Genomic DNA, 14,562 nt, shown 5'->3' with positions numbered 1-14,562 from the left:
GAGTGTACCTACTACAGCAACAAGTTGGGTAATACGCAGTATAATAATTATTAAATTTTAGCTGAATGTACGTCAGAATATCCAAAATATAAAACAAAGGAAACAAGGCTTATCCTCTCTTTGCCTAACTAACCGAATCAAAATCCACTTTGAATAACACTCGTGCATGTTACATAGAAATAAAAACAAAAGTTATTTTACCGACAAATATTCCGCTCCAAAATGTTTATTTAATTTGATAGTATAATACTCTTAGGCTGGGTTGCACCATTTTGATTCAACTTTAACAAACGTCAAAAATCTGTCAAATTTATACAAAAAGCACCGGTTATCGTCACAGTTGCCGTTTTTAGGTGGTGCAACGTGCAACTCTAACTTTAGCCTTACTTTAACTTTTTCCATACCGGGAAAAATCATTTAAAAGATGTTACAAGTTATACATTGAAGGCACTTTTGTTTGAAGCGAAGTCTTCGTTTTATAGAGAACGGCTTATATCTTGCTAATAGTTATCAGACTGGAAGTAATTTTAATTTAATTGTATTTTTCGAACAATATTTTATTCCAACTATAATAATGAAATCTATTTGTCCCAATTGATTCTTTGCAGCGACATTATTGGTTGCACTGAAATGGAAAAAAACGCATATCAAAATACTTAATAAAAATCAAAAAGGCTCATTTCCAATTGTCCACAGCTCTATTGTTTTCAAAAAATTTAAGTTCATACTTTGGTTCCCAACGGGTCCACGAGTTCCACGACATAAAAAAAATGAAAAAGCATTTTCTTAGTAGGTATATTTTAAAATTTCATGGACCCGGTGGGAAAAGAAGAACAATAGAGTCGTAGACCTTTGGAAATAGGTAAGCCATCAAACAAAAGTAACAATTATCTAAATTATGAAGCTTCATAACTTTTATACGCTATTTAGATTTACAGACTGAATTATAAATTCGACAATAGTTAGATGCATAATCACATCACAATTGATTTAAATAACTGATCACAAAGTCAAATATTAATTAATTACGTATAAATTAAAAAATAGCATTTAGTATTAACGCGTTACTTTATGTTTTAGTGGATAAAATGTATTTAATAATGGGAAACGTGGCATAGCAAATGAATGCTTCAAATGCAAACCGCTCGTGCGAACTCAAATACGGAAATTTTAAACTATGTAATTGCAAACTTTCATCCGAAAATAGTTTAATGATTCAAATGAACTTATTTTTAACTAATGTCATTTTGTGCATTAACTAAGGCTGTGTTTACCTACATAGATAAGACTATGGGGTCACTTAACACCTTTGCTGCGGCAGTAACTTTCTAATACTTTCCATTCCTTCGGTACAAGGTGAGTAAACCTGGTATTAAAACTTACATTGTGGCGGCACAAGGCTTAAAGACCTTGTAATATTTAAGATAAATTAATTTTATTTTTGGCTTCATGTTAATAGATATTGTGTTTTTTTTCTTTGAATATTAATAATAATACATTTATTGACATACACCTGAAGGCGTTCGTGAATAACTTGTTTAGTATAAAAATTTTAGCTATATTCAAAATACAAGGCTTATGCACCCTGTGCCGCACTGAAGTAGGGAAGTCTGGTGGGTATTCTAGGGACGTGAAATACAAATATCGATAGTTTAAATTAAGTTTTAATAAAAATTTAAAAAAGTAACAAACAAAGATGTTTTAATAATTTAGTCTAAATATTTTACAAATAAGACATCCGTGCATAAATACTTAAATAAGCTATATTTAAAGAAAACATAATATCATTTAATAACATTTAGTTACAACTTCAAATGTTTGTCACGAAAAACATTATTTAAATTAGCAATAAATCGTGTAGCAAATTAAATTATAATCAATTTGCAGTTTTGATTTTGTTTGTTTCTCNATGTTGTCGAGGCTCACAACTTAAATAGTGCCCTAGTACTTTGATTCCCAACGGGTCCACGAGTTCCACGACATAAAAAAAATGAAAAAGCATTTTCTTAGTACGTATATTTTAGTAGGGAAAAGAAGAACAATAGAGTCGTAAACCTTTGGAAATAGGTAAGCCATCAAACAAAAGTAACAATTATCTAAATTATGAAGCCTTTATAACTTTTACACGCTATTTGGGCAACTGATTTATAAATTCGACAATAGTCAGACGAATAATCACATTACAGTTGATTTGAATAACAGATCACAAAGTCATATATTAATTAATTACGAATAAATTAAATATTAGCATTTAGTATTTTATTTTCATGACATCTGGTTTGTTTTAGTGGCCAGTGCAACGTGTAACTACTAGAAACATTAAAATGTATTTAATAAGTGAAACGTGGCATAGCAAATGAATGATTCAAATGCAAACCGCTCGTGCGAACTCATTACGGAAATATTTAACTATGTAATTGCAAACTTTCATCCGAAAATAGTTTAATGATTCAAATGAACTTATTTTTAACTAATGTCATTTTGTGCAATAACTAAGGCTGTGTTTACATAGATAAGACTATGGAGTCACTTGTAGCTTATTTTATTAGGGCTGAAAAGAAGGTATTTTTTAGATTTGCGTTGGAATCGTTGTTTAATTAATGAACAACTGCCTAATTTATGGTTTTAGTCCCCTGATCTTGAGTTCTGAGGGAATGGTAGAAATTTTTGATGCCTTGTCATTAACAAAATAGAATACTTTTTAAGACCACTTCAACAAAGTAAAGTCACAAAAAATTTAGCTCACTGTAAAATTTTGGCCGGCTCTAGATCCGCATCACGCAGTACAGTTGTCAAAAAACAGTCAAAGCAACTCTCACCATTTTTTTGCGATTCATCGGGTGGTACAAACATGACAGGTTTCGGCGTAACGCACAGCTCCAATCTAAAGCTCTTCAGTTCAGTCGCGGTGGGCATATCGAATCTGCACGGTGCCACCCGCATTTTCCCAGAAATCAACCTCCCCAACTTCAATATAGCCTGAATGATAGATAAATTTTATTCATTTCAATATTGAATACTGTGAGCCTAGGAATTGCACTTCACACTATACGAAGAACAAAGTGATCATCGATTGCATTAAATTAAATAAATAATCTGTACATAATAAACATTGCCAAAATTAAAATGATCAAAATAACCAGCGTTATTCACTTACAGATCTTGTAGGCAGCGGCAAAGCAGGGCGAGCGTACACCGGGGGACACGCCAAAAGCACTCCCATTGGGACATACATCTTCAAGATATAGAATGGCATAGCAGCTTCAAGCAGTTCTATAAAAACACTTCTATCAAGAACAGACCTTCATCTGATGGATTTACAAAGAAAAAATACTTTACATACCAGGATAAAGTCTCGAAGGATATCTGGCAGAAGTAGAAAATACAGGCTTCACTTTTGGATACAAATCTTCAGTCATTTCCCAAACCTTTAAAATATAGTGATCACTTGGACCCTCTACGTAAAGCAGTACAATATTTCCTGCATCTAGACTAAATCCAGTCAATAAGTTTTCTTTTTCTTCAGACTGCAAGATCTCTTCATTTATTTCTGTTATTTGTTTCAATATAGCGATAATGGATTCTGAGTCATGAACGACAGAGTATAATCTTGAAAAGGTATCAGATCGTTTCTTAGGTTTACAGCCAACTAATCCCATCGACACTTCCAATGTCATTTGAGCTTGCAAAATCATGGGTGGGGGCACAACAAGGTTTGGGGTCAACGGGGCCCTTATGAGATTAATGTCGTTCGTACAAATCCCTTCTCGCTCCAAATTAACCACAGAAGGTACTGGTGGAAACAATGGATACTCTCCTCTCAAAAAATTATTGACTCCCCGACTAAAACACCGCCCGTCAATTTTTGTTACCGCTATGAGGAAATCCAGATCTTCATTCGTTTGTTTTCGGAGAGACGTAGCACCGAAATCGTGGTCACCTTTTTGATAGCCAAAAAATTTGGGATGCTCCTTTGATACAGGAGTCAGTCGTATGCCTCGAAGCTAAAAGAAATGCATATATTTTGATCTAAACATAAAGTTACTTTCAAAGTGTAAACATAATAACATTATTTTTTACCTGAATTTCAAAATGAATATCCAAAAACTGAGCCATGACATTCGGCACGAAAATTGGATCCATTGGCATGGCGTGGTGATCATTGAATTTTACATCGTTCTTGATGGAGCGTACATTCTGTGGCTCAGAATCGTGCACCTCGTCGCCAAGAACCCATCTTGTATAGATCTGTGATATCCTTGAACAGTAACAGTAAAATTTATTATTTTTGCATTTGAAATCAGACGACAGAGTAGGTAGTTCTTCATTATTACTCCAATATTCATTAATTTCCATGAACAAACATTATAAAACTAAATCATTTCCTTAACTAAGTATTAGGTCGTTCATAGAAAAATACCTTCCATGAATTGGGAAATTAAGCCCTACATTTACAAAATGGAATATCTAATATTCGACGATTTTAATAAGTAATGGGCTGATATTTCTAAGTGTGGGCCATGAAAACGGTCAGCGGTAACTCGTAACTCGTTAGTATCCGCGTCACTGCTATTGATAGGTAGTTTATTCCATATCGATACTTATCGCAAGCAATCCGAAAGTTGTTTCATTTCAAACCCCGACAAAGTTCTAAGCTAGCTATAACAACTTCTGAAGCAGCTTATGAACTTCTAAAGTGTAGCTGCAACTACAATTGCGCACAACTCTTAGAAACATTCCATTGCTGGATTTTTCTACCTCAATTTCTTCAGACTCTCCACAGGAACCTCTGATAAGCCCTCAACGTTGATAAAGAATACTGGCATATCATCTTGAGCAGGTAAATTATTATTGCTTATTACAGCGATTATTTCACCAAGGTCAGGCGGGCGATCGCCGATTTTCTCAAAAGGTACGACTCTCCCAATACCTTAAAGTCAAACAATGTTTTCCAATTACTTTTCTCGAGCAACATTCCTATAACGATGTCTATATAGTAAACTCTTGCAGTTTATAATAGTACAGAATGATAGACGGCTTTTATTTAGCATCCCCTGTATTACTATTATTTTATTTATCTATAAGTGTAGTTACATTGGGTTAGATTTCAGCCGTCCAACCAATCCTTAATCCTCTCCAGAGTACATTGACCCTTAGGAAATTCGAAGAAGGTAGGTACTAGGTACTTGGAGTCTAAGACCCTCTGTCCTGATTACTTAGCAGTTCCATCATATAAATATTTATTTACAAGCCTTATTATTAAAACATTTTCATTTGAAGGGCTCTCAAGGGAGAAACTCGAAGCAATTTCTCTCGTTCGTCGGTTTTGCGAGCACCTGCTCTCTTTAAGGGCCGTTATTGCCCTCAAATACCTATGCTCAATATCAAGAGTAATTGAAAAAGTCGTTACTTACTGGAACGATGCAATCGTTCTATAATGATATAAAAATTATGTAGATGGATGTTTATGAGTTTTTGACGCAATAACTACTTACTTACTNTTTTTAAATACTGATGTGATTTAAATAAATTCGGTATCAATTTAAAGTTAAAAGTTTAATCTTTAAAATGGTGCCACTTTTTTTGTTACTAACAAATTCGTTTGTACACAAGATCGCGTGGAAACAACTTCATGTAAGTGATTCCATACTTTTGCTCGCGAGTGTACGTGAAAGCCAAATGTTTTCAGCGGAAACATAGGTATCTTGAAACATAAAAATAAGAATTTAACTTAAAAAATCTGAATTTTAGTTAGGTATCCGTTTCTGAAGCGGCCTTATTTATTAATACAAATAAACAAAATATTAAATCTGAGCACATTAAAGTCGGGGCCAGTCGCCAAATTCAATAAAATAGGATGGCTTTGTAATTTCATAATTAGATGAAGCCTATGTTAACATAATAAACGAAGGGAAAACCATTTCAATAGAAATATATTATGTTGATTCATCAAGGAGGATAGATTAAAATAATATTTAAATTAAAGAAAATTTTTGTTAGCTAAAAAGCAACAATCTTATTTTTGCAAAAATATGAATTGCAATGNTTGCAATATTTTAGTTACCAGCAAGAATAGCGTCGCCTTGCAGTTTGACTTCGAACTTCACTTTAGGCACTTCAGCGACTTTTTTCTTCTCCTCCTTTTTTATTACTTTCGACTCTCTACGATCCCGCATTTTGGGCTCCTCTGGCTCCGGGATTTCTTCTTCAGGCATTTTGTTTGTATTTAAGATTGCTTCTTTTACGTGGAACATTATTGTATCTTGGTGCCTCACATCTAATTCGACATAATAAGATGTTTAATCTTATTAAATAAATAAAAACTAAGTATTCAATTTAATTCCTACTTATACAAAATTGTACTGTAAGGAAAATATTTGGATGTTTTCTATTACGGAAATAACTATCCCTGGGCAGCAAATCGGATTGGAAATTTCATAATCTTACACAAGGTTCTGGAAATAGAATCGAATGCCGTTTGAATGGGCCTCATGCCCGTTCGTGATTGGGTACCCTAAACTAGTATTGAACTACCTACAAACAGCTATTGAAACCGGAAGCCTTACAATTCCAAAGTTATATTGGTATGTAAAGGTTCACCTTTCGATCGATGAACATTCATTAGGTAAGATGGAAAATTAATAAGTGACTTCTTACCTTCTTCTTATGTAAGTAATCCAACAAAAAAAAATGTACTCTAATGGTCGAATGTATACCTACCTACCTATACTTAGGTATGTAGGTGGGTAGTTAGTGTACCTACATTATATCCTGTTAGTTACTGATTTCGAACACTCAAATATCCTCTCTATGGTCACTACACGACTACCTGTGTACGTGTTACATGCGGGCTTGTTTGCAAACTTCCTTAACTAACCAGTAACAACTTGCGGAATATCGAACAAGTTGTCCATAAAATTTGCAGGTATGTGCGCTGCGACTGGCTCCCATACTAGCTTCAGGATAAACTCCGTTAGGCTCAATTCCTCGCCTTCCACCACTGGAGCGAAGTATCTTAACTCGTTGAACTTGAGAGAAGGAAGAAACACTTCGACGTTCTTGTCGTTTTTGGCGCTAAAATGTAGGTAGGTAGTTTTCAAAGGACTGCACGTGAGTCATTTTGGGACGTGGTGTGAGTTATAAATTTATCTATAACTTAAAAATAACAATATAAATTTAATTTAGTTCAGAAATAAGGTCACACACTAATTTGTTCAACATGATTTTTCACTTGAAAAAATTACTGTATTAGATGAGACTTGATCTTGAAACCCTCGACCTAGATCAAATATTGAAAAGTCATGTTGGTTACATTAAGAATGAAAAAATCCTAAATCCTGAAGTACCTATACACTATGTATACCTATACGATATCATTTGCCTAAACATGAAATAGGAACAAGACATTTCAATTTCCTAGCTTACTTAGTTGGAAAAAGTGCTACTTAAAATCCGGAAGTCGCAGACCTCGCCCGGCCTGCGTGCATGCGATAAGTTTCCACAAAAAGATAAGTAGCCTGCTACCTACTTAGGCGCTTTCAGTTTTATCAACATCGCAACAATCCGAAGGAAAACATATCACATGTGTTGCGTGAGTAGTCAACAATGTGTTTGGGCACGCACGTGAAGAAATAATTACTTAGGGCAGCTCTAGTAGAATCAATACTTTCTATTATTTAAAAAAAAGAGGTCTAAATTAAACTAACCAATTTTTTAGTTTAGGAAAAACAATTGGTAGCAACATAAAATTCCTAAGTGCTAGTACCTACCACCTACCTACTTACTTACTTCGGTAGCAATAAGTTGCAAGTTTAGCTATAACGAGTTTTTTTATTAAAATATTGAATGTAACCTACTACATTCATCTGCTCCAAAACTTTTTATCATTAATACAAATTTGTAAACCAATAAAACGCAAGATCTCATAATTTAGAATTTGGACACAATAGTTAAGTACGTCTTTAAAATTTTACTTACTTTGCACCAAGACTACCCATTCCAACAATAGGCGTGATGGTTGCCGTGAAGTTTCGCAGTTCCATCACACGTACTGGGTATATGTGTGTAATAGAGAATGTTAGAAACCTGCGCTCCAAAAATTGCCAAGTCCTGACCCATCCATACTGACTTCCACACCATATCTGCAAAAAAATAATAAATCTTATGTAGAAGAAAACTTTACCAATTTTATTTCGATTTGCCGCCATTTTCAATTTTTTTTTTTAATGTCACGTGGTAACCAGGCAATGGAATAAAAGTATTAATACCTTAGCTGCATGAGGCCAAATCAGAATATCCACCTCAAAGTTCTGCCCAGGATAGAGCTGGTACTGAATTTTCATACCTTGAGCACAAGGACCAAGATCAAGCCAACCCTCATTGCAATCATGCCAGACATCTATACCAAGAACTTCGATGGCAAAAGTAAGGGTAAAAGTACTTTTACAGAAACGGGATAAATCCACTGCAGCTGTTTTCGGAGGTGCATTTTTACTCATAACGTTGTAGATTTATCCGTTTTTATTTATTTATGTTCAATCAATCAAAATAAATGAAGTTTATCTTTGTCAGGCTAATCGATTAAAAAATTTACCATTTAATCGATTTTATTATTCAATTCATATTCAAATACTGACTATGCATGGAACTGAGATGAAAATGGAGACGCTTTAGGTCAAATTAACCCTAAAAGCACAAAACAAACTCATCTCACGTGTATCTCATTGATTGAAACTTACATTCCATTTTAATTAAGTTTTAGGCTTTTGTATTCTCTCGTAATTAAAACAAATGGTGATCACCAATAAACAATGAAGTGTAGAAAACTGTAGAAAACACTGTTATTTTATTAAGCCGTCTCCTCAAATTCATGTGCTCGGTGCCACCGCTCATCATGCTCACCGCACATTTGTAGAAACGTTAAAATAGTATGTTGTCAATGTCAAAAATAAAATAGGACTCGCTCGCTTAGAAAATCAAGAAAATCCGTGGAAAACTAGAGAAAGTTCTCATTACCGGCGATTTTTTGTAAATTGAAAAAAACAAAGTAACGCAGTATAGATTAACATGAGTTCAAAAATATTACGGACCTGTTATCTATTTCATAAAACTCTCAGTAAAAATAGTGCGTAAGTACATAATAACGTCAAAAGATCCGTAACAATTCATTTTTAACCACCTAATTCTTTGTGATTAATTTAATTATAGTTTATACCTAGTTATCAGAGAAAAATTACAGGAACTTCAAACCTGCCTCGGCTAACCTGCAGTTTTCGACGACTGTGCAGTCTATCAAAAAGGATGATCATAAAACCGGTTCGACTATAGATCAAGATGATCTTAACAAGTTCACCAAACAAACAGAGNGAAGTATCGTGACTCGTTGAACTTGAGTGAAGGAAGAAACACTTCGACATTCTTGTCGTTTTTGGCGCTAAAATGTGTAGGTAGGTAGTATTAAAAGGACTGCACGTGAGTCATTTTGGGACGTGGTGAGTTATAAATCTATCTATAACTTATAAATAACAATTTACATTAATTTATTAAAGAAATAAGGTCACACTAATTTGTTCATCATGATTTTTCACTTGAAAAAATTACCGTAGGTATTAGATAAGACTTGATTGAAACCCTCGACCTTAGACCAAGTGAAAAGCCATATTGAGATACATTAATGCACAAATCCTAAATAGGGTACCACGATATCATTTGCTATGGAACAAAACATTTCAATTCCCTAGCCTACTTTAGTTGGAAAAAGTGCCACTACTTAAAATCCGTAACGTAGGTCGTAGACCCCACCCGGCCTGCGTGCATGCGATAAGTTTCCACAAAAATTAAGCTTGCTACCTACTTAGGCGCTTCTAGTTTTATCAACATCACAACAATCCAAAAGAAAACATATCACGTGTGTTGCGTGAGTGGTCTACAATGTGTTTGGGCACGCACGTGAAAAAATAATTAGTTAGGGCAGCTCTAGCCCTTTCGGACCCGCGCTTAAACTAGAAAGAAATTTGTGATTTTGAACATGAATTTTAGGTAATTTGGGGCCGCAGATTACGAATCTGCTATAATTTTCCAGATTTTCCGCCGCCATCTTGGAAAATAACTGGGCCCTTCACTTCCTACGTACAATTGTGAGGGTCAAAATTGTAAGGGTTTTGGAAATTTTATCAAGGGCATGTATTCCGAAAAACGTATTTATAACCAGTAAGGAATAAACAGGTTTAATTTTTATACCAGTATTTGCCATTTAATATTGATTTGTGGGCAAAACCATCTGTTCCATGAGCTCAACAGTAAATATAGCGCTCGAAATATTCCTATTGAGTTTTAATATCTCCTGGATCATGAACAGCATCTCCTGGAAGATGTTGACGATTAAAGGGCTTCGTCTGCTATGACGCTTGCATACTCAGAGGTATGTATTGTCATGAGTGTCTGAGCCTTCATCAGAAGAAGAGGAGTAGTTCATCTGAAGTAGTCGAAACTAGCTTTTGTCGTTGTCATCGCTCTCATCTCCAGATGCATTGAGCATCTCTGCGATAGTAGCGTCGTTTAAAATCGGAAACATGGTGCGAAAACCAAGAAAAATTAATAATTACGAGAAACTTAAAATACGCATAAGGTATTGTAGGGCCCACGTCGATACAATTGTGTCAGTAAAGTTCGTTAAGCCGTTACGCCAAAGCCTTTGCTTACAAGTAGTCACTGTTATCACAAAAAGATGCTATTTTTAACTATTTGTCTAATCAATAACTTGTATATTACTACAATTACAAAATAAAACCATGGTAGGTACTTTCTTTCGTCAAGTCGGGGAGTGCAATCAGTCATGAACTGTACAGGTTGTAACCTGCTCACCAACTGCGCTTCGGACAAAATTTGCACGGGAGGTGAAAGAACGCATCCCGCACAATCGTACAATACTCAGCCCATCCACTTCCGATGTACAACTAATGAGATAATCTCGATTTTGTAACCCGCACAATTGTATTGGAGCGGTCCGAAAGGGCTAGAATCAATGCTTTCTATTATCTCATAATTTGGAATTTGGACACAATAGTTACGTCTTTAAAATTTTACTAACTTTGCACCAAGACTACCCATTCCAACAATAGGCGTGATGGTGGCCGTGAAGTTTCGCAGTTCCATCACACGTACTGGGTATATGTGTGTAATAGAGAATGTCAGAAACCTGCGCTCCAAAAATTGCCAAGTCCTGACCCATCCATACTGACTTCCACACCATATCTGCAAAAATAATAAATCTATGTAGAAGAAAACTTTACCAATTATATTTCGATTTGCCGCCATTTACAATTTTTTTTAAATGTCACGTGGTAACCAGGCAATGGAATAAAAGTAATAATACCTTAGCTGCATGAGGCCAAATCAGAATATCCACCTCAAAGTTCTGCCCAGGATAGAGCTGATACTGAATTTTCATACCTTGAGCACAAGGACCAAGATCAAGCCAACCCTCATTGCAATCATGCCAGACATCTATACCAAGAACTTCGATGGCAAAAGTAAGGGTAAAAGTATTTTTACAGAAACGGGATAAATCTACTGCAGCTGTTTTTGGAGGTGCATTTTTACTCATAACGTTGTAGGTTTATCCGTTTTTATTTATTTATACAATCAATCAATCAAAATAAATGAAGTTTATCTTTGTCAAGCTAATCGATTAAAGAAATTACCAGTTGAATCGATTTTATTATTCAATTCATATTCAAATAGTGCCATGCAATAGACTGACTGGTACTGAGATGAAAATGGAGACGCTTTATGTCAAATTAACCCTAAAAGCACAAAACAAACTCATCTCACGTGTATCTCATTGATTGAAACATAAGTTTTAGGCTTTTGTATTCACTCGTAATTAACAAATAGTGATCAACAATAAACAATGAAGTGTAGAAAACACTGTTATTTTATTAAGCCGTCTCCTCAAATTCGTCTGCTCGGTGCCACCGCTCACCGCACATTTGTAGAAACGTTAAAATAGTATGTCGTCAATGTCAAAAATAAAATAGGACTCGCTCGCTCAAAAAAGCAAGAAAATCCGTGGAAAACTAGAGAAAGTTCTCATTACCGGCGATTTTTTATAAATTGAAGAAATAAAGTTACGCAGTATAGATTAAAATGAGTTCAAAAATATTACGGACCTGTTATCTATTTCATAAAACTCTCAGTAAAAATAGTGCGTAAGTACATAATAACGTCAAAAGATCCGTAACAATTCATTTTTAACCACCTAATTCTTTGTGATTAATTTAATTATAGTTTATACCTAGTTATCAGAGAAAAATTACAGGAACTTCAAACCTGCCTCGGCTAACCTGCAGTTTTCGACGACTGTGCAGTTTATCAAAAAGGATGATCATAAAACCGGTTCGACTATAGATCAAGATGATCTTAACAAGTTCACCAAACAAACAGAGTATTGGTGGGATCCATCAGGCCCTGTTAAGGCTCTACATTCTATGAACGAGATTAGGTAATATTTTTAAAATTATTTAATTCATAGTATTTACTTAAAACTTTAGTACCTAGTTTAAAAAGTCATGTAACTTAAACTATTGGTTTACAGAGTACCCTTTGTCAGAGATGGATTAGTTCAATGTGACCTCGATAAAAGAAGTCTTACTCCTCTTAAAGATAAGAAGATTTTAGAAATAGGCTGCGGTGGAGGTATATTATCAGAGGTAAATATAATTATTTACATCTTTATTGCAACCATAGTATAAGTACAGACAGTCAGACATCATAATATAGTTCTAATAGTGTATCAGATGTGTAATTGACTGAACAGCATGTTTTTACAATCTATTGTAGGAAAGTTAGACTATGCCCGTTTTCTCCATCAATCCCTAATTTTTAAGTGACCCCTAAGAACACAAAATTCATATAAAACTTAGTTTGGGACTAGAGGCGCAGTGTAAAATGTCCAAGGATATTTATTTATATTAATATAATAAGTGTTACCATATACCAGTTTTTGAGACACATTTAATATTTGCTAAATATCCATTCATTTATATTTTTCAGGCATTGGCTAAGATAGGAGCAACGGTTACAGGCATAGACGCTAACAAAGATATGATTGATGTAGCTAAACAACACAGTGAGTCAAACAGTAAATTAGTCAACAAACCAAATTACTGTTGTACTACAATTGAAGTAAGTAAAATAAAGTAGTTGATAACTTGAAAATTTTAAATAAATAAATTATGAATAACTTTTTAGGTATCTAAGAATTATTTACTAAAATTTTGCCTTAGAAATTTTTGGGACTGACTCAAAATGTCTCATAGAAAATTATATATCTAAAAATATGTATTACAAAATACTCTGTAGATTAGAGTTTCCGAAACAAAAAGTTCCTCTGTAAATAAATTGTTCATGAAACTTCTCTTTCATAAGCCGTTAAATTCATCTTTGCAATAATTTCAGGATCACGTAAATGACCACAAAAACTTCTACGATGGTGTAGTTGCTTCAGAAGTTATAGAACATGTCAACAATCAAGAATTATTTGTGAAGTCATGTATTGAAGTATTAAAGCCCGGAGGAAGAATATTCTTCACCACACTTAATAGAACTCGTATGACACAAGTCTTCGGTATTTGGGTAGCTGAATATATTCTGAATATAGTGCCGAAAGGAACACACCAGTATGAGAAATTTATCACACCAAATGAACTGACGTTTTTGTTAGAAAGAAGTAAGTAATCTTTTTTACCTGTAAGAATTTAAATAAATTTTTTCAACTCACTTGTAAATGGTTCTTAATCAACCAATTTTAAACAGAATAAAACTTTATACACTTGTTTCTCTTGCTGAAATTGAAAAAGTGTTTTAAAAATATCTTGCATAACTTTTTAACTAATGAAAGTAATTTTTCTTTTCAGATAACTGTCACGTGGAAGTGGTTTATGGCACAATGTACAATGTTTTATTAAACAAATGGGATTTCGTCAGTTTCCAAACTTTTATGTATGCACTTCAAGCTGAGAAGTTAGAAACAAAATAATTTTAATACAAAGTCACTCTTTTTTACTGTGAAGTCAGAAGAACAATAGTATTTTTATTTTATTTAATAATAATATCTGTTTATTGTAAATATAGAAAATGTAATTTTAAATGCTGTTTATTAATACCAAGTCAGCTAGGCAATATTTCCTATAGCTTTAAGTTTGCCTTTTGTTACAAAGGAAGTTATGTCACAATATACACTACACTACATTAAATACGATCCTATAAAAATATTTTACACAAGAATCCTACTTCTGACTGTATGCAAAAGTTTGTATGAATGTCTGGATGTTTGTTACTCTTTTACGCAAAAACTACTGAACGGATTTTGATGAAACTACAGTATTATTGTTTACTAGCGGCCGCCCGCGACTTCGTACGCGTGGATCCCGTTTAGCCCCCTTCATCTATCTTACGCGGTTTAGATTTTTTCATACAAATGTTTTTTCCCGCTAACTCCCGTTCCCGTGGGAATATTGCAATATGCTGTTGTAACTAAGCTTTAAGTTTACTAAGGTACCT

The 14,562-nt window shown here is 34.2% G+C and overlaps 2 protein-coding genes across 2 annotated transcripts; one reads left to right on the top strand and one right to left on the bottom strand.

The window, feature by feature from the left end:
• Positions 1 to 369: 369 nt before the first annotated feature.
• Positions 370 to 8,502, bottom strand: LOC114359921 (uncharacterized). The gene is made up of 10 exons (XM_028314471.1): positions 8,268 to 8,502; positions 7,978 to 8,141; positions 6,878 to 7,074; positions 6,065 to 6,277; positions 4,759 to 4,930; positions 4,081 to 4,258; positions 3,344 to 4,004; positions 3,158 to 3,273; positions 2,820 to 2,979; positions 370 to 625 (listed from the first exon to the last, which is right to left on the bottom strand). Exons 1-10 carry the CDS (start codon positions 8,496 to 8,498, stop codon positions 582 to 584), a joined length of 2,136 nt encoding a protein of 711 aa, XP_028170272.1. The 5' UTR covers positions 8,499 to 8,502; the 3' UTR covers positions 370 to 581.
• Positions 8,503 to 12,019: 3,517 nt separating this feature from the next.
• Positions 12,020 to 14,343, top strand: LOC114359903 (ubiquinone biosynthesis O-methyltransferase-like). The gene is made up of 6 exons (XM_028314440.1): positions 12,020 to 12,209; positions 12,320 to 12,502; positions 12,596 to 12,710; positions 13,054 to 13,185; positions 13,459 to 13,729; positions 13,917 to 14,343. Exons 1-6 carry the CDS (start codon positions 12,148 to 12,150, stop codon positions 14,036 to 14,038), a joined length of 885 nt encoding a protein of 294 aa, XP_028170241.1. The 5' UTR covers positions 12,020 to 12,147; the 3' UTR covers positions 14,039 to 14,343.
• The last annotated feature ends 219 nt before the right edge of the window (positions 14,344 to 14,562 follow it).

This window comes from Ostrinia furnacalis, unplaced genomic scaffold (genome assembly GCF_004193835.3).
Source record: "Ostrinia furnacalis isolate ACB-3 unplaced genomic scaffold, ASM419383v2 OfSCF4694, whole genome shotgun sequence".
Taxonomy (NCBI): Eukaryota; Metazoa; Arthropoda; class Insecta; order Lepidoptera; family Crambidae; genus Ostrinia; species Ostrinia furnacalis.
The sequence above is the reverse complement of the archived record's forward strand: the minus strand, read 5'-3'. Positions and strand labels throughout refer to the sequence as shown.

Bases quoted from the DNA above. Each gene is read 5' to 3' on its own strand.
- LOC114359903 (XM_028314440.1), top strand. From the start codon at position 12,148: ATGAGTTCAAAAATATTACGGACCTGTTATCTATTTCATAAAACTCTC. The intron at 12,711-13,053 runs GTAAATATAATT...TATATTTTTCAG, and splicing joins GTGGAGGTATATTATCAGAG to GCATTGGCTAAGATAGGAGC. The intron at 13,730-13,916 runs GTAAGTAATCTT...TTTTCTTTTCAG, and splicing joins GACGTTTTTGTTAGAAAGAA to ATAACTGTCACGTGGAAGTG.
- LOC114359921 (XM_028314471.1), bottom strand. From the start codon at position 8,498: ATGAGTAAAAATGCACCTCCGAAAACAGCTGCAGTGGATTTATCCCGT. The intron at 2,980-3,157 runs GTAAGTGAATAA...TCTATCATTCAG, and splicing joins TGCCGCTGCCTACAAGATCT to GCTATATTGAAGTTGGGGAG. The intron at 626-2,819 runs GTGAGAGTTGCT...TTTCCATTTCAG, and splicing joins CGATGAATCGCAAAAAAATG to TGCAACCAATAATGTCGCTG.